General features: G+C 40.4%; 1 protein-coding gene across 1 annotated transcript in view; it reads right to left on the reverse strand.

The window, feature by feature from the left end:
• ALMS1 (ALMS1 centrosome and basal body associated protein) overlaps positions 1-20,747 on the reverse strand; it is a gene marked incomplete at both ends in the record, with an annotated part of 137,681 nt that continues 116,934 nt past the window's right edge. The window contains 7 exon segments of the mRNA XM_084234837.1: positions 1-45; positions 1,011-1,110; positions 2,834-2,897; positions 3,854-4,037; positions 4,721-4,950; positions 5,244-5,447; positions 13,264-13,384. Coding sequence (XP_084090963.1) covers positions 1-45; positions 1,011-1,110; positions 2,834-2,897; positions 3,854-4,037; positions 4,721-4,950; positions 5,244-5,447; positions 13,264-13,384 — 948 coding nt within the window.

Below are 20,747 nucleotides of genomic sequence, written 5' to 3' on the forward strand. Positions count from 1 at the left end.
TCAGTCCCAGGGAACTTTTCTCCCCAAGAGCTGATTGGTCACTTTCTGTGGAAGAAAACAAAGACAGGAAAGAAGTTAGATACCCTCACCATCACAGTCAGACAGCCTCTCCTGACCCCAGACATGACACTGAAGAGACCAGTGTAGTTCTACCCAATCCTGTTGATTTTCCTCAGCTATAGAAACTATGGTAACTATAGAAAAAATACTTTCTGAATATTTAGGAAGGATGATTTACAATCAATATCTATTATTTCTATAAAGACACAGATACTCTATAATCTCGCTAGACTAAGGCAGCCATCAATACACAAATACACAAGCACAATGAAAGGCCTGGCCTTGTGATGGGAACAAACCACAATGGCCTGAGGTTTGGTTTGGAACAGTTCTCTAATCCCACATCAGTCTGGTATGAACTTGTGTTTTTGGTTTCTAACTTTTTGAGTCCTCTGGGGGCAGAGTGAGAGGGTTGGGAATGAAACAGGAACAATGAAGGATATGGCTCTTCAGTACAGTAGCCAGTCTGGTTTCTTAGAGAATTAATGGGTAGCAAGTCCTATGGCCCATGAAGTTCTAAAGCTTATAGCACCCAGATTCCACTGGGGCAGGAAATAGTGGCAGCTTTGAGACTCTGATTCCCCAAGATCCAAACTCTTATGCCATTCTTGGATATTTTCCAGTTTGCTTTAAAAGTTCTAGAGATACATGATTTACCCATAAAGGGGACATCCCACCATAATACCTAAACTGCCCCCTAAGTATGAAATTTTCTTTCAACCCAACTGTATGCGTTGATGGTGTTTTTTTTAGATTTGCCTTTTTCAAATTTCAGATTTTAAATCTTACATCTGCCGTTATTTTCCAAATTTCAGCAGTGGCGCAATGCATTACAAGCTTAAATTCCCCCCCAAATGTGGTTAATTTAAACAGTTTAGATGTGTTTCTCGCAAATTTCTCCTTCCCCTGATAAAATGATCAGTCTCCTTCTATACTGACGATGGACTGACCTTTTTATATAGCTGGGCTCGTAGTCGGTATGACTTATATTCCGATCTCCTCTTTTCCTCTTCTCTCTTTTTCTGGACTTCTGGAAGCTGCTCATAAATTCTTAGATGCAATCCCAGTGGAAAGACAAAGAAGTGAGGTTAGCAGACTACAGAGGCACCTGGTCTCTTACTACCACTTCCTAGCTCTATTGCTCTCAAGGCTTTCAGACCCTCTCAGACAGGCCCTGGGTTCCAGAGTGGATCACAGCTTCATGGAGAAGAGGGGAGCAGGTAGAAAACAGATGGGGTGAATGTGAGGAGGCTGTGGGAAGGCCTTGCAGCCATGTGAAGACCCTGGGCTCTGTCCTCTCAGGGACTGAGCACCACTGATTTTAAGTAGAGAGGAATATGATCAATTATGCATTTGCTAAATACATTCCAATTTGAAATAATCTAAATTTGCAGCAAAAGAAGAGTGAAACAGATTATGAAATATACTGGAATTATTACAAAGTATAAAAAAGATGATTCCAAGAATTTTTAATAATATGGGAAAATTCTCACAATATAATAAACAAAATAAAATAGGCTATAAACCTATATATATATATATAGTACAAACAACAATTTGGAGAAAATATGTGTTAGTAAAAGTCTCCATAAAAAAAACTCCCACTGTTACCAGAAATAGGACTAGTGGTAGGTATACTTAGATGGAATGATTACGAGTGATATTTTTCTATTTTCCAAAGTTTTCTATACTCTGAAAAAAAAAAATCACTGAAAACAATGGAGAGGTTCTGTGGAAAACAGATTAGAGAAGATAAAGAAAAGAAGTGGGAGGCCAGTTCACATCAAAGCCCTGAGAGGGGCCCCGGGCAATCAAGAAACCAAGTCTCTATTTTATATACAGTGGAGATAATCACTAGTGGAGAAAATACAAAAGTGAAGTCAGACAGGAGACCAAAGATAGATAAACGCGTTTTTTAAGAGTCACTATTGATCAAAACCATAATCAGATAGCACCTCACGCCTGTTAGAATGGCTATTATCAAAATGTTAGGTAATAGGTAGAGAAAGGGAACCACTGAGGACTATTGGTGTGAATATAAATTGTTATAGTCACTATAGAAAACAAGGTTCCTCAAAAAATTAAAAATAGAACTATCATATGATCTAGTAATACCAGTTCTTGGAGATAACTGCACCCCCATACACATTGTTCATACCAACCTGACCTGAAACTGTTAATCAACAGATGAATGGATAAAGAAAATGTCACACACACACTGTTCAGGCATTAAAAAAAAAAAAAAACCAACCAAGAAATTCTGCATTTGCAACAACATAGATGAACCTTGGGGACATAATACTAAGTGAAATAAATCAGATAGAAAGATAAGAGAGTACGATCTCACTTACACATGGAATCTAAAAACATCAAGCTCAGACACACACAGAGCAAATGGGTGTGTGTGTGTGTGTGTGTGTGTGTGTGTAGGTGAAGTGTGGGGTAATGTGGAGACGTTGGTTAAAGGGTACCAACTTTCAGTGGTGAGATGAACAAGTTCCAGGGATTGAATTAATGCTCAACATGGTGACTATAGTTAACAGTATTATATTGTTGGACACTTGAGAGCATGCAAACTAGTGGGGATTCTCTGTGTCATTAGCAGTTTTTTCTTTCCTTTTTTTTTAGTACTATCAGTGAGAAACTTCTTTCACAACTGGTTTTCTCATGTCTTCACTTGAGCATAACGCTTATATTCTAGTGGTAAGTCAGTGTTCCTGACCATTTGGTATGCCTCACACTTTGATAACTACACTTAGGCTTTTGGCCTTACCGTTTAGACCTCTGAATCATTTCCTTCTTTCCAACAGGCCTGTTCTTCTGGGCAGCCAGGAAGCCTAAACATGAAAAAAAAAGGCTTTCAGTGGACAGTGACTTGATAAAGAATGTGTTTCTCAAAAGCTGTAAGAAGGAGCCCTCACCCTAAGCTGACAGTGCTGGGCAGTGAGCAGTGGATAAGGCCAAGGCCGCGGTTAGGCTATGGCAACTGTGACTGCAGCATAAGGTGGAGACACAACACTGTAGCACAGACTGGACAGTCTGAATCAAAACACTGACTAGTTTTTAGTAAGGTTGCTATGAAAGCACTATGTGGAACTTTATACAATTTTCACAGCTTCCATATATTATTGCATTGAGATTTTTTTTTTTTGCATTGAGACATTATACTTAGTATAATTAGTTTAGAACACAGGTTTGGAGTCAGTCTACCTGGCTTCAAATCCCAGATTAGGTGTATAATCTTGGCAAGGTATTTTAGTCTCTTTTTGCTTCACTTTTCATCAATAAAATTGGGATATTAGAAGTATCTACCTTGGTGAGGTGTCATAAGCATTAAATGAGAAAAGGTTATCTGGGATAACACAAGGGCTATGTAAGTGCTGTTATTGCTGTTATTATTATTTATTATGATTATTTACGGCCACCCTGTGAGGTAGGCAAGCTTGGAATCAGCTAATCTTTAAAGAAAAGCACACTATATTTTAGAACTAACTTGTTCACGGGCATAGAGCTGGTTTATAAAAACACCATTCTCACTGTACACTTCCTTTTTTAATAAAAGATGAACTGATAGGACAAGAGTAATGGTCTTGTCTGGATCACAAAATGCTGAAAGCTAAATCTGGCAGGTTCTGCCATCTAAGGTGACCAAAAATCACTTTCTGTTCATGTAACTGGCCTCACTTTGAGCAGTGCTCCATAACATGCAGCAGATCTTGCTCCTTCTTCCCAGTAAGAAGAAAGTGAACAGAGTTACCTCTTTTATTTTTTTTTATTTTTTTTTTAGAGTTACCTCTTTTAGAGAGTGGGTTCATGGGATCCCGGTAGCCTTGCCATTCTCTCACAGTGTTGAACAGTGCCTCCCTCTCACTCTGTAACATGTTTTGCAACTTCCTTTCTTGAACTATTAACTTCAGGCGCTTTATGCGCTCCCCAGAGCGAGAGATGAAATCAGGTCTGTGTAGCCAAAGTGATTCCTGATGAAGAAAAAAGGGCCCCCGGCCTCACATTAAAGATGCAGTCTGTTCTCTCAAGATTTAGAAAAGTATCATCTCAACAGATTTGGAGAACCTGTTTCTAAAGCACAGAAAATATGCAGAGTTGAAGAAGAATCTAAAACTTTTTGTGGGTGAGAGTTCCAGTACGGAAATCAGAGGTACCAAATAAAGGCCTTTAGAATAAGCCAAGAACTAAGATCATGGCAAATAAAACTCTTCCAAATGTTGTTGGGATAGAGCTTGGCCCATAAATTTTCCTTCAAACAAAATATCATTACATAACATTTCTTTTAGCTCCCAAAAGACATACAAAGAAGAAACAGGGTTTACTTTTAAACCCTGCGTTAAGCAAAATGGAGGAAATTTTAAAAAGGTTGACATCATGCTTCCAGAGCATTCCACATCCTAGTAAGCAACAACACACCATCCTTCCTATTCTTGCCTTGTCTCCAGATACTGAGGGTGAGGTGCAATTTAGAATGACTAATAGTAAAGCAGTCTTTGACTAATGATGAGAGTGAGTACAGGCAAGCTGTGGATGTGCTAGAAACAAGGGTTACATTACTACACTTTAGAAGGTCAAGTCACAGACTTAACTTCTTTGTGTATCTCTTTTCTTCCTCCTTAAACACAAGGCTAAATTTAATTCAGTCTCATTGTACCTGTAAGGTTGCTCTCACAAAGGGCGTTGGTAGATCCCTGCCTGGCCCTCCTAGTGGCCTGTGGCTGTCCATGCACTGTTCCTGCCAGTTCTGTTCTCGTAGTGGCTCCCTCCAAGGTTTAGTGCTGGTTATTGGTGCAAACCAGGAGATACCAGGGCCATAAAACTTGGGCAGGTTTTCCTTCTTAGAACCAGATTTCACATTTTCCACAGGAACAAACCAGGAAACCCCTATAGGAAATATTTTTAAAGAAAGAGTAACGATCTTTCAGTTTTCATAATCCAATTAGTTCTCGCCAGAGACATATGCATAATATAGGTTCTCAAGGGACACAGCTATCAGAGGCCACCAGGATGCCCTGGAGTCTGTCTAACCTCAGGTATGACTGTGTAAATGTAGTGCTAGATATTTTAAAATTTGTCAGGGTGGTGCCAAGGGGTAAAATAGAGTCATTTAGAAACCAAGACTCTTAGCATTGTAAGATTCATTTGTTTCACTGTTATAAACGGAATCAGAAACTGACCTTCACAGCACCTCTGCTTGTTCTTCCTTGACTTTCTGTCCCCGAGGTAATTGGTAAGAAACATTTTCTCTTCTATTTTATCTTCTAACCAAGAAGTCACATCACTGTCCTCTTCTACTCTAGCCTCGCTAGAACCTGGAGTTGGGAAGGTCATCCCTACATCTCGAGTGTGTTTTTTGACACCATTTACAATCTCCAAGTTACCTGAGGGAAAGATTGCAGATATCTCTAGGCACAGTCTTAATATTTAGTTGACAAGTACATTCAAATCAATAAATGGATACTTTTAAAAAAAGATTTCTTTTCTTTATTTATGCATACAAGAGCTGGGGTGTAGGCCAGAGATGTTCATGTGTGTGAGTGTGGGGGTGGTGGTGGTGAGAGGATTCACCAGAGACAGAGTGGGGAACAGAAAGGCAGATCTACTGAAATATACTGCTGAGGGGTGCAGTGGGCCACACAGGAGAGGTCTGCTGTGCCATGTGGGTAGCTCCCTAGCCAGGGATCAAATTCACGCCATCGCAGTTGGTGAGCCTTTTAACCCCTGCACCACCGTGGCCCAGTAAATAGTTACTTTTTAAAGACTGCGAAACGTACTCCTGTGAGGGGTGGAGGAAGGGAGAAGGAAAGGAAGGACAGAGAGGAAGAGAGGGATAGAGGGGGGTAAAAGAGGGAGTCTTTATTTCTAAATTGGTTTAAATGTTAGAGGGAAAGAACTACTAATATGGATTCAGTGGATTAAGGATTTCAGTTGTGATCCAAGTAAGAAATGCAATAAATGCTTACGGTCCTAAAGGTGACTACCCAGGTAAGAAAAGGCTGACATACTTGAAGGGAAAAAAATCAAGGGGGCACAGGGTAGAAATTATTTTTGTTTTATAAAATCAGAGTAAGGCATAAAGCAGACAGCCTCTATCTATTCCTGATCTCTATTCACTTAGTTTATAATCCCATGATTCCAGGGAACATTTTTTGCACAGTTAAGCTATTCTCTTTATTTTTCAAATACATGTAATAGCATGTTAGACACCGTTTTGTACCTTGTTTTTTGCATATCTTGGTGATCTTTCTATATTAGTAGAGCAAGATCTCCCTCGTCCTATACAGAAATCCATTATATGAATGTATAAGAATTTAACCATTTTGTTTAGTGAACATCTAAGTTGACTGTAATTTTCTGCTATTATAAACAGTACTTCAGTGGTTAATTCCGTACACTTACCAGTTTGCTCACATGCACAGTAATAGCTAAAGGATAAATTCCTTAAATGAAAATGCTGAATCAACCCCCAAATTGCCTGTCATAGGGACTGTACTTCTAATTTACACCTGCACTAACATGTATTAGAGTATCTATTTCCTTACACACTTACCAACAAACTATCAAAACATAGATTTTTGCCATTTTGAAAGGTGATAAATAGCATTTAAGTATAATTTTCATTTTCATTTCTTTTATCTTGTGAGTGGTTTAGTACCATAAGTGTTCAGAGTCATTTATATTTCAGTGGAAATGTTTAAATCAAGTCATTCAGATTAAAAAAAGTTAATATGGAGGAAAAGCGGCAGGTCCCAGTGAGAACTGGGACACGGAAGATAAACGGAGGACTCCAGCAAACTGCCCGAAGAAGAAAGTGGCCATAAAAGAGGACCAGAAGGGAGGAAAGCGCAGAACCCTGCTCCCCTCCCCCGCCCACAAAGTCGGCACTCTCCGACCGGCAGAGAGGAGGGAAACAACAAACCAAAACGGCCAACAAGAACAAAGGACGCAGCAAGCGGGACTGTGAGTGGAAAGGAACTATTTCAGCCACCACACCCTGTCAACGGGAGCTGTGGAGAATCCTGCAGGATCCGCCGCGGAGGTGAGCTCCAGGCACCATTAAAGAGAGCCCCCCCCCCCCCCGCCAGGAGGAGGCCAGCACCAGCACACAGCCCCTGGCCGCTTGGTAAGCTTGCCCGAAAAGCAGCGCGCTGGAAAAGCAGACGCGGATTGGGATCGGGATTGCACAGAAAAGCAGCGCGGATCGGAATCGGGAGCGCGCTGAAAAGCAGTGCAGTTGAAAAGCAAATGCGGATCCAGATCGGATCGCAGCTGCCCAGGTCCCTGGGCCTGCGACCTAGGCTTGCGGGGAGATGCACGGAGGCCCTCCTTGAGTGAGCAGGAACCAGGCGCCCAGGCACGGGAGCGGGATTCAAAAGGCGCCATTCCCGCGCCACTGATCTGGGCTACAGCCCGCGTCCTGGAACTGAGGGCTTTGGAACTGAGACCCGGGGCACGAAATTAGGGGCGTGGGTTCCCCACGATGGTGGGGCACAAGGCAGACACAGCACCCCAAAGCCGTTGAGGTGTACCCTACCATCCCCGCTCTGCTCCCTGTCCCACGGGGTGGAAAATCAGCTCCCCAAGGGCTCTAGGAGAGATCTCTGGCGCCACCTAGCGACTTGAAGCCAGCAGAGGCTCCTGAAGGAGCCAGTGGCCAGCTGGGGAGTTAGCCCACGCCGGGCCCCTTCCGACCAGTAGTCTGAGCCCACAGGGGGAGCGAGCACCCACAGCCGGGGCAGACCAGGCGCGCAGAAGAGTGTGCCTGAGACCGGACGCGCAGGGAGTGTGTCCCACAACACCATTTTAGAACAGGGACATTTCTTCAGTAAAGACTACCTGCAGAAGGCTTCCTCAGGAGCCAGAGGTGAGCGGGGGAAGTTCGCCCACGCCAGACCCCCTCTGGCCTGCAGTCCAAGCCCAGAGGGGGAGCAGGAACCCACCGCCGGGGCAGACCAGGTGCACAGGGGAGTGTGTCCCCACATCGGCATTTTAGAACAGGGACCTTTCTCCAGTAAAGACTGCTTGAAACTGACAGATGACTCCTGGAGGAACCAGAGGGGAGCAGAGAAGCCCACCCAAGATGCCGGCCAGTCCCAACAACACAGTGTCCCAACGCATACGGCAAATTAGAAAACAGACAGTAGGGAGAAGAACCACACGCAACCTAGCAACTCTCCAGAGAAAAAGCACACCACAAAAAGAAAACCAGCCCCCAGATTGCAACGACAGTAACTTGGAAGAACTTCTGAGCCTTCCAGAAAGAGAATTTAAAATTGCTGTGATTAAAAAACTGACAAGTCATAAAGGAAAACAATGATAAGGGAAAAATAATCAACGATCAGAAGAATGAAATTGAGTCCCTAAAGAGGGAAGTAAAAGAAATGCAGGAGATCAAAGAATTAATGGAAGAACTAAAGAATTCTGGGAAAAGCAATGAAAGCAGAATTGATGAAATGGAAGAACGAATAAGTACTCTTGAAGACACAGAAATAAAAAGAACCAAAACAGAAAAGGAAAGAGAAGTACGAAGGAAAAAGAATGAAGAAAGACTTTGGGAACTATCTGACTCCATGAGGAAAGGAAATATAAGAGTTATAGGAATACCAGAAGGAGAGGAGAGAGAAGTAGGAACAGAGAAAATATTCAAAGAGATAATTGAAGAGAACTTCCCAAATGTGAAGAAGGAGCTGAAAATTGATATACAAGAAGCAAGAAGAACACCAAACTTCCACGACGAAAGGAAAAATACAGCAAGACACATAATAGTAAAGCTCCCAAGAATCCAGGACAAGGAAAAAATAATGAAGCTGGCAAGAGGGAAGAAACAGATAACATTCAAAGGAAAGCCAATCAGGCTGACATCAGACTTCTCCGAAGAAACGCTACGGGCAAGGAGAGAGTGGAGGGACATAGTCAACAGACTCCAAGAAAACAGATGCCAACCAAGAATACTCTATCCCGCAAAGCTCTCCTTTCTCTTTGAAGAAAGAATATGGACCTTCCCAGACAAACAGAAACTCCAGAATTTCATTACAACTAAACCCCCACTCCAAAAAATACTACAAGGAGTCCTAAAGCCAGAACCTCAGAGGGACGAATAACAATGAAAGAAGGCCAAAAAAAAAAAAGTTATTAAAAGAATAAATAAATAAAATCAAAGGAAAGACAAACACAATGGCAAATACAGATGTTAACATATCAATATTAACTCTAAATGTAAATGGACTAAACTCTTCAATAAAAAGACACAGAGTTGCAGCCTGGATTAAGAAACAAAACCCAACCTTTTGCTGTCTCCAGGAAACACATTTAGCTACAAAAGATAAAAATAGGCTCAAAGTTTAAGGATGGAAAACAATCCTACAAGCAAATGGACCAAAAAAGAAAGCAGGAACAGCTATACTTATATCAGATAAAACAGATTTCAAACTCAAAAAGATAAAAAGAGACCGCAATGGTCACTACATTATGATCAAGGGGACAATACTTCAAGAAGAAATAACACTCATTAACATATACTCACCAAACGAAGGAGCACCAAAATATATCAGACAACTGTTGTCCTTTCTGAAAACAGACATCAGAGAAAACACATACGTAGTGGGAGACTTCAACACACCACTATCAACAATGGATAGATCAACGAGACAAAAAATAAGTAAAGAAACCAAAGCTCTAAATAAGGACCTAGAGCAATTGGGCTTAACAGACATCTATAGAACACTAAACCCCCAAAAAACGGAGTACACATTTTTCTCAAGCGCACACGGATCATTCTCCAGGATCGATCACACACTGGGGCACAAGACAAACATCAACAGATACACCAAGATTGAAATCATATCAACCATCTTTTCTGACCATGAAGGCATCAAACTAGAAATAAACCATAAAAAGAAGGCAAGGAACTTTCCTACCTCATGGAGATTAAAAACCACACTACTGGAAGACCACTGGACTAATGAGGAGATCAAAGAAGAAATTAAAAAATTTTTTGAATTGAACGACAAGGAGGATACCAATATCCTAAATGTATGGGATGCAGCAAAAGCAGTAATAAGAGGAAAATATATAGCAATAGAAGCTCACATCAAGAAACAAGAAAGAACTCAAAGAAACAACCTAATCTCGAAGCTCAAAGATCTAGAAAAAGAACAACAAAAAAACCCCAAAACCAGTAGAAGAAAAGAAATAATAAAAACCAAAGCAGAAATAAATGAAATTGAAACTAAAAAAACAATCCAAAAGATCAATGAAACCAAGAGCTGGTTCTTTGAAAAAATCAATAAAATAGACAAACCCCTAGCCAGGCTCACAAAGGAAAAAAGGGAGAAAGCACAAATAAACAGGATCATCAATGAAAGAGGAGAAATCACAACGGACACAGCAGAAATCAAAAGAATAATCAGTAACTACTATGAACAGTTATATGGAAACAAGTTTAACAATCTAGAGGAGATGGACAAATTCCTACAACTCTACAATCACCCAAAGCTAGATAAAGAAGAAATAGAACACCTAAACAGACCAATTACAATTAGCGAAATTGAAATGGTAATCAAAAACCTCCCCAAAAACAAAAGCCCAGGACCTGATGGATTTACAAATGAATTCTACCAAACATTCAGAGACGAATTAGTGCCTATCCTTCACAAACTCTTCCAAAAAATTGAGAAGGAAGGGACAATACCAAACACGTTCTATGAAGCCAACATTACACTAATACCAAAACCGAACAAGGACAACACAAAAAAGGAAAACTACAGGCCAATCTCCCTAATGAACACTGATGCAAAAATCCTCAATAAAATTTTAGCTATCAGAATCCAACAATGTATCCATAAGATAATTCACCACGACCAAGTAGGATTCATTCCAGGGACACAAGGATGGTTTAACATCTGAAAATCAATCAACGTTATCCAACATATCAACAAAAAGAAATATAAAAACCATATGATAATATCAATACATGCTGAGAAAGCTTTCGACAAAGTGCAACACCCATTCACGATAAAAGCCCTTGAAATTCTTGGGATACAAGGAACATACCTCAACATCATAAAGGCCATCTATGACAAGCCAACAGCCAGTATCATTCTCAATGGTGAAAAGCTGAAAGCAATTCCATTAAGATCTGGAACAAGACAAGGATGTCCACTCTCACCACTGCTTTTCAATATAATACTGGAAGTCCTAGCCAGGGCAATAAGACAAGAGAAAGACATCCAAGGAATCCAAATAGGAAAAGAAGAAGTCAAACTATCACTATTTGCAGACGATATGATATTATACATAGAGAACCCCAAAAACTCCACAGAAAAACTAATTCAACTCATCAGTTCAGTAAAGTGGCAGGATACAAAATCAACACGCAAAAGTCAGTAGCCTTCCTATACACAAACAATAAATCTGAAGAAGAAGAAATCAAAAAAACCATCCCTTTTGTTATTGAAACAAAAAAAATCAAATATTTGGGAATAAATCTAACAAAAGAGGTAAAGGACCTATACAAAGAAAACTATAAAACACTGTTAAAAGAAATAGAAGACACAAAGAAATGGAAAGACATCCCCTGCTCATGGATTGGAAGAATAAACATTATTAAAATGGCCATCCTTCCAAAAGCAATATACACATTCAATGTTATTCCAATCAAAATTTCAATGTCATTCTTCAAAGAAACAGAACAATTATTGATGAAATTCATATGGAATCACAAAAAACCCCGAATAGCCAAAGCTCTCCTGAAAAAAAAAGAAGGGAATGGAGGCATCACACTCCCAGACTTCAAACTATACTACAAAGCCATAATCATCAAAACTGCATGGTATTGGAACAAGAACAGACATACAGACCAATGGAATCGAATAGAAAATCCAGAGATAAACCCACAGATTTATGGTCAATTAATCTTCGACAAAGGAGCAAAGAATATGCATTGGAGCAAAGAAAGTTTGTTCAATAAATGGTGCTGGGAAAACTGGGTTGCTACATGCAAAAGAATGAAGCTTGACTGCTGCCTCACACCATACACAAAAACCAACTCAAAATGGATTAAAGAACTAGACATAAGACCAGAAACCATAAAATACATAGAAGGGAATATAGGCGAAACACTACGTGATATTCACATCAAAGACATCTTTACAGACACATCACCCAAAGCAGTGATAGTGAAGGCAAAGATAAACAGCTGGGACTACATCAAATTAAAGAGCTTCTGCACAGCAAAAGAGACAATAACAAAAACAAAGAGAAACCCCACCGACTGGGAGAACATTTTTGCACACAACACTAATGATAAAGGACTGATCACAAAAATCTGCAAAGAGCTGATGAGACTCAACAACAACAAAGAAAATAATCCAGTCAAAAAATGGGCAGAAGAGCTAAAAAGAAACTTCTCTGAAGAGGAAATGCAAATGGCCAACAGGCATATGAAAAAATGTTCAACATCACTTGTCATCAGGGAAATGCAAATCAAAACTACCATGAGATACCATCTTACACCAGTGAGAATGGCACATATTAAAAAAACTAGCAACAACAAATGTTGGCGAGGGTGTGGAGAAAAAGGAACTCTTCTGCACTGTTGGTGGGAGTGCAAACTGGTCCAACCACTGTGGAAAGCTGTGTGGAGATTTCTGGACCTACTAAACATAGAGCTTCCATATGATCCAGCAATTCCACTCCTAGGTATTTACCCAAAGGACACAGAAACATCAATTCCAAAGAACACCTGCACCCCTATGTTTATAGCAGCACTGTTTACAATAGCTATGATTTGGAAACAACCCAAATGCCCAAAAATAGATGACTGGATCAAGAAGATGTGGTACATATATACCATGGAATATTACTCAGCATTCAAAAAAGATAAACACATGCAATTTGCAGCAACATGGATGGCGCTGGAAGGGATCATGCTCAGCGAAATAAGCCAAAAAGAAAAAGAAAAATACCGGATGGTCTCACTCATAGCAGGAATCTAGAAAACTTAAATAAGGGACCAGGAAAATGAATAACTATAAGAAAGTGAAAATCAAAATCAACAAAAAACTATGAACCAGAGACACTTTTAGGGGGGCGGGGGCGGGAGGGGAGGGATTGGGGTCAGAATGGGGGGGCTGCAATTGTATGGGGAATATAACAATAAAATTTATTATCTAAAAAAAAAAAAATCAAGTCATTCACCTGCTTGTACTCCTTTGTTTAACATTTGTACATTTTTCTTGTTGCAAAAAGTAGAGCTCAAGCTCCAGAAACTACTGGTAGGAGATGAAATAGAGTCAGAAGAAATCACATGGTTAGAGACCTGAAAAACAAAAGAGAAAACCCTGTTATCATTACCTGCAATCAATGACATAGTTACTTACAGGATAAGAAAACATACAAGTCACCAAGAGTCCTTTCTAATCCAAATGAGATTAAGTTGCCAAGAAACTTGTGACAAGCATATCAGCATGCTACCACATAATTTGTGATAGAAGGGATAAAGGTCTGAGCTCTTTCAAGAAGGTAAGACAAAAAGTGCCGCGGACCAGCACAGCAGTAGACAACGAGGCCGTCTCAGGGTTGAGAGAAGTGTGCAGGGTGGTCAGGGCGTCGGCGAAAGAAATGACAAACAGACACACTTCAAGAGAGTGAAAATCTGAGTGTAATTTTCTTTGAGTTGGTGACCAGTATATATATGTTTTTCTAAAGGCATAGGAATGGCGAACATCAGTGAAGAAATCAGCTTGCTTATAGGTTTAGCTTATCATTGACAGGGCACTGATTTACATCTGGACCCAGGCGCATTCCTAAGTAGTTAGGCTATTCATTTTTCTTTTTATTTTATGTGATTACTTTTTTGTTTTAATTACTCACTACCACTAAATTACTATTAATTAGCACGGATGAGTTTTACTATTCACAATGTTTTTATCATTAAGATTAATGCTAACAAGGCTAAGCATATAACAGAGAAATTATTAAGCTAACAGTTCTATTAATACACAAAGTTTAGTAATGTTTCATTTGAATTAGCCTAGTTATTAGATTTCGTATGTTCTTTTTTAATTAGCAACCAATGACCTTTTTAGACAGAGAAAGAGAAAAGATTTTAGAAAGAGAAAAGATTTTAGAGAGACAGTTGTAGTAAAATAAAGTTTGTGGGCTTTGAGAAGGCGAGATAAGGTTCCATGCGGTCAGCATTTCTGTAGTGGCTCCTGGGGGTCGTTATCTTTCAACAGGCGTTAGTCTTATCTATGTTTTCAGGGGGTTTTGCTGTTCTCCCCCTGCACGCTGGTTCCTTGCCCAGCCGGACCTAAGGACCATGGCGAAAGCCATTAGCCCTAAAGGTCACTGCAGGGGGAGGTGCAGCAAAAAAGGCTGGGTATATTCATAAAACCTGAAAAAATCTGAAGAGGATGCTAGCCTATGATTAGCCTGGTGGGTATTTAGAATAAATGCTGATTTAACATCTACATACATTTTTGAAGGGAGAGAAAGAGGGCTGGGTTAACTAAACAGTGATGGGTTGCAGAGTGCTCTCCAATAAGGTCAGACTCAGTTACTTATACAAAAAATACCATGAGAAGTCCTATCTGTAGAGTATTGCAAAAAAGCATTAAAGACCCCCAAAAGGACTTTTAAATTATAGACAGATCCAAGTAGAAGAATGAAAGGCAAGTTCATGGATTGAAGTTGATATTGGAACATTAGTGTATAACAAAAAAGGTTATCAAAATATAGTTGAATAAAATACAAAACAGTATTTCTTTTTTTTTTTCCCTGTTTGCTATCCTTTATTGAAGGATCCCACACCCTCATGGGACCCTGGCCACACCAGAAACCAGAAAGGTCCCCCAAATATAGTAGGAGGAGTGAAGGGGAGGGGAATGACTCACAATCCCACCACACTGTAAACAGAAACCCACTATAGACAGACAGACAGACAGACAGGGGTGGGGAGGAGAACTTGCCTCACTCTTGGTTCTTTCCCCTTTGCCTCCACTTCAAAAGAAAGTCAAACACTGGCTACGTAGCACCCCCCCCCCCACATCCATAGCAGGGTTTTTGGGACCCCCTCTGCAAGGGGTGGCCCTGTAAAACAGTATTTCTTAAACTTTTTTTTTTTGAGGCATTTTATTTATTTGTTTGTTTGTTTTGTTTATGCATGCACTGGGTACAGTTAGAAGCGCAGGAGGGTGAGAGAATTCACCAGAGCCAGAGCAGGGAGCAGAGCAGGCAGAAGGACCAAAGTACACTGCTGAGGGGAGCAGCAGGTGGCAGGAGAGGTCTGCGCGCGCCATGTGGGACCCTCCTCCGGTGGCCGGGGAGCAGCTGGGGATCGAACCGGCACTGCAGAGGCGGCGGGCAGCTTTGCAACCCAGCGCTCAACCACTGCGCCACAGGGGAGGCCCTCTTAAACTTGTTAATCATAAAAATATCATGGGGGAGAAGCCCTGACCCAGAACAATGAATTAGAATCTCTTGGGAAGGAGTCTAAGCACCTATATTTTGAATAAATGCCAGGTGATTTTATCTATTTAAGCAAGTTGATAGAAGTGAATTGAAGCCCAAATCAAGAAAGGAAATTGAGAGTATCTGCTCCCCTGAACTATTAATAAGTAACCTATATTCCAGGGCCTTTAGGAAACTTGCAGCAGAATCCTGGAGGAGAGGAGCCATATTAGGGGGGTTGAGTCAGGAAATGTTTTAATTTTCAAAAAGATAACTGTGGATTTGCAAACTAGTAGGCTTAACAGTGATCCCTAAAATTCTGGAATGGATAATTTGTAAGCATTTGGAGGTCAAAGAAATGATTATTAAACTTCAGCCAGAGCTCAGTAAGGCAGGCAGAACAAGCCTTGCCAAGATATAGTAGCATTTACTATGCACCAACTGCCTGCCAGTCACTTGGTTTGCTATGGCTATTCCTTCACTTTTTATATAGCAATTTCTTAAAGATATGGAAAGCAGGAGATTGCCCATACAATGCACACCTGGGCCCAACTGGCTGTCAAACAATAACAGGAATAATGCGACAAATCAAAGGACAACTGTAAAGCCCTGCATATTAGGCAGAAGAAATGGTAGTAACTTTGATGCAACAGAAAATGCTCGGTATATAAGGCGGCAGAAAATACAATGAGATACCACTTCACAAACACTATAATAAAAAGATGGACAACATTAGGTGTTGACAAGGAGGCAGAGAAACTGGAACCTTACCTTATTTCTAGTGGGAATTAAAACACTTTGGAAAACAGTCATTTTTAAAAGAAATTAAACACAAACTTATGACTCAGTAATTCCACTTCTAGGCATATAACCAGAGAAAGGAAAAAAAAGTCGACATGAAGATGTTGACACAAATGTTCAAAACCTGGTAAATGGATTAACAAAATGTTGTATGTCCACACAGTAGACTACTAATCAGCAGCAAAAAGAAACTGATACATATATATTACTATATGCATGAAACTGGAAAATATCACATTAAGCAAGAGAAGTCAGATACAAAATACTACCTATCATCCTATTTATATGTAGAAAACAAATTGAGGTTGTCAGGGGCTGGAACTATAGATTGATTGCAAACAGGTAAATGGGACATTTTGGGGTTAGCAGTAATGTTCTAAACTGAATTATGGGGATTAGACAACTCTAAGTTTACTGAAAATAACTGAGTTGTCACTTTGGAGGAGTTTTTTTTTTTTTTTTTTTTGTGGGACCCTCGCCGGAGGTCGGGGGAAATGAACCAGTGCTGCAGAGGCACCAGGGGTGGCTCTGGAGGAATTTTTTGTTATGTAAATTACACTTCAGTAAAGCCATTTGAACATCTATATAAAGATATGTAAGAACTACTAACAATGAATGACTCTGCAAGGAGAGATGGGTGCCTTGGTAACAGGAATGGGAAGGACAGTCTTTATCAAATATTCTTTTATACATTTAAAATTTTATACCATCTGATTACATTACCAGTTTAAGAGGTAAGAATAAACAAAACAAAAATTGGAGGGAATGGTCTTGATGAAGTTTATTTTATAATCACAAGCATTTTCTTGGTCACAGTGGTCAAGACTCCAACTCAGATTTGTTTTAAAATAAAATGTTGGAGGGGCATTACTTGAGGTATCCTAGGGGGTTTCTGGAGTCAAATAAGGAGCTAAATATGCAGACTTTGGGAGGCTGTGTATCAGGACTCTGGGAGAAAAAAATACAAGGAAGAGTGTGGCAAACAAAGTTTAATGGCTCTGGTGAGTTCTGCAGGAGTAAAACATGTTAGGCTATAAATAGTTTAACCACAAAAGGGCACGTGACAAATCTGTTGTCAACATGCTCTCACCATCTGAAGCACAACTTGCTTAAAGGGCATATTTAAAATCAGGATACTGACAAATTAAATAGACTCAGGAAAGCTGCTAACTTGGGAAAGGAGAGTAGAAAGCAAGACTTGTGAGGAATGACCTGTATGGAAAGGTTCATATTGAAAACGCGAGAGAAAATATTTCAGAGAAATAGGGAGTCAAGAGGTAGAAGACAAGCCCTATTTTCTGTGCCTTCAGAGAGCAGAACTGGAACAGTCAGGACAATGGAACAGTTGGGAGTGAAAACCTTTGCTAATTGTAGTCTTGAACAGTAAGCTGACCAGGAGCAGATGTGGTGGGACTGCTGTAGCAGGGGCTGGACCACCTGGTGGCACAAATGTAGTATTGGTTCCTTCCAAGCCCAAGGCTGTGCACCATCTGCATTTCCAAGTACACAAACAGTGAGTGTATGCACTGCTGGGTGTGAAAAACTACATGTTTACATCTGGTTATAGGAAGAGTTTTGTGTTCTCATTTCTAGCTCAAATCTTTTTTTTTTTTTTAATAGAGGCATGTTTTTATTTGTTTTTGTTTATACATGCACTGGGTACAGTCAGAAGCGCGGGAGGGTGAGAGAATTCACCAGAGCCAGAGCGGGGAGCAGAGCAGGCAGAAGGACCTAAGTACACTGCTGAGGGGAGCAGTGGGCGGCAGGAGAGGTCTGTGCGCCATGTGGGACCCTCCTCCGGTGGCTGGGGAGCAGCCGGGGATCGAACCGGCGCTGCAGAGGCCGCGGGCAGCTTCGCAACCCAGCGCTCAACCGCTGCGCCACCGGGGAGGCCCTCTAGTTCAAATCTTTTTGATTAATTCCTGCCTATAAAAAGCTAACCATTTAAAAAAAAAATCAAAGTCTAAAAGTAAATTCCTTTATAGTTAACTCTCTAGAAGGTTAAAATCAAAAAAGACAGTCAAAAATGTATTTTTTAGGATGTGGAAATTGGAACCCTCATATACTGTTGGTGTGAATGCAAAATGAATACTTTGGAAAACAGTTGATCAGTTTCTCAAATAGTCAAACACAGAGTTACCATATGATCCACCACTATACGCTTCTAGGTAAATACACAAAAGAAATGAAAACATGTCCACACAAAAACTTGTATATATTCACATCATTGCTGGTAATAGCCAAAAAGTGGCAGAAAATTCAAATGTTCATTACCTGACAAACAGAAAAATGTGGTATTCATACAATGGATTATTATTTGGCCATAGAAAATAATGAACAAATGAACTGCATCAGAACAAAGTCAATAACCCCTGAAATATGAACAGACAATTACAGTATATGACAGCAGCAACTATCCAGCAGAAATGGGTAGGGAAACTTTAACTGAACTGTGTTTGCAATGTAACTCACAAGAGTTAAGGGCACCTGCCACAAGAAGCCCCTCTTACAGTTGTTGATCCAGGGGCACATAGTCACACTGGGTAGTCTGGAGACCTGGGACAGCACTAGAGAAGGGGGTGCACAGAGCTGGTGTTCAGGACAGAGGATGCACTATTCAAGAACTACAGGAGCTGGGGTGCAGAGTGGTGATTACTGGTTTGAGCCTGAGGCTCCTGTTATAGAACAGCTGGAGCGAGTTAGGTCAGATCACATGTGACTCCTCATAGATGAGACTATTATTTGTAGCCTAAAGGTGATATAGCCTGAAGGCTGGGAGCCTGCTACTCCAGCACCAGGGCCATAACTGAGACAACGGAATGCTTTCACTACTCATTTTAGAACCTGGATCTTAACAACACAAGCAAGCACACAAGGGTAAGGATGTGTACTGGAAAGCAAAGAGAACAACTCTGGCCAGTGGCCCTGTCTCAATACAATCCATACCTACTTGCATCTAGTGCTCAAATAGCCTACAGGTGGAGGCTGGTATGTGACTATTCAAGACACTTAGGCTGAGGAGCTGGCCTTAATGGATCCCAACTGACTACTGACTATAGTACCTTCAGAACAGTAACAAGTTTGATACCTGACACTTGCTGGAGGTGACCTTTCAATGCCTACTGTCCAGGTCCCTTTCTACATATTACCTCCTGCTAGTGCCAGTTGTTGGCCACCTGAATAGGTGCAAAGGTAGCAATTTGAAAGTTCATCCCTATTATAACCTATAAAAATTAAAATTAAGAGACAGAAGAACATATGAATGAAAAAAACAAAACAAAAAACCAAACAAAAAACCCTCAGGTCTCAATCCAGAAGAATTGTAGTATATGTCTGAAGAGGTATTAAAGGTAACAGAACAATGCTTGCTAAAATAAAATAAAAGGATGACAGAGAACTGGAAAAGGACCCCAAAAATATGAACTAATGGATCTAAAAAGTACTAAATGGAATTAAGAAATACAGTGGAGGGCCTCCCCTGGTGGCACAGCGGTTGAGCGCTGGGCTGCGAGGCTGCCCACAGCCTCTGCAGCGCAGGTTCGTTCCCCGGCCGCCAGTGAGGGTCCCACAAAAAAAAAAAAAAAAAAAAAAAATTAAAAAAAAATAATAAAATACAGTGGAGGGCCTCAATAGCAGATAAATGTAAGTAACAGAGAGGACTAGTGAGTTCAAAGGCACAATTTTGGAAAACACAAGTAGTAGAGCTCTTTGGGGTAAGCCAAAGAGAAATAACATCTGTATCATGAGGATCCTGAAAGGGAAAGAAAAAGAGACAGTCACAGAAAATGCACTGGATGAATAACTGCCTTCTGATCCAAAAGGGCCAAAGAGTTCCAAGCAAAACAATGACAGACTCGCTCCAAGATGTTATAAAAAGCTACTGAACGTCAATGACAAGGACAGCACATTAAAAGCATAGAGGGAAAGGACAATAACCTATAAGGGTTTTAGACTTGCCTGTGGCTCTTTCAATAGAAATCCTACTGGCAATAAGGGAATGTGAGTAGATATTTAAAGTACTTAAAGATTTCCAGCCTACAATATTTTACATTGTAAGACTGACATTCAAGACAGAAGGAAAGGTAAGAAACTTCCCTGAAATGCAAAATCTGAAAGATTTATCAATACCAATCCACACATGAAAGAGGTGCCAAAGGGATTGTTATGAAGCAACAGCACAATAGATACAGAGAATGTAGGAGCTAGTGAATAACAAAGTGGCCCATCAAAGCAAGTCTGCAATCAGATCATACAATGGGCCACATAAACGGTCCATCATATGCCAAGCTCTGGAGAACCTTCAAACAAAAATCAATAGAACACATAAAAACAACAGAAATGGAATCCAAACAAAACAAAAAAGATGAAAACCTAAAACAATGACAACAACAAAATGGCAATGAGTATTAATGTTTTGATAATCACCTGAG

The sequence above is a fragment of the Talpa europaea genome, assembly GCF_964194135.1.
Source record: "Talpa europaea genome assembly, chromosome: 6".
Taxonomy (NCBI): domain Eukaryota; kingdom Metazoa; phylum Chordata; class Mammalia; order Eulipotyphla; family Talpidae; genus Talpa; species Talpa europaea.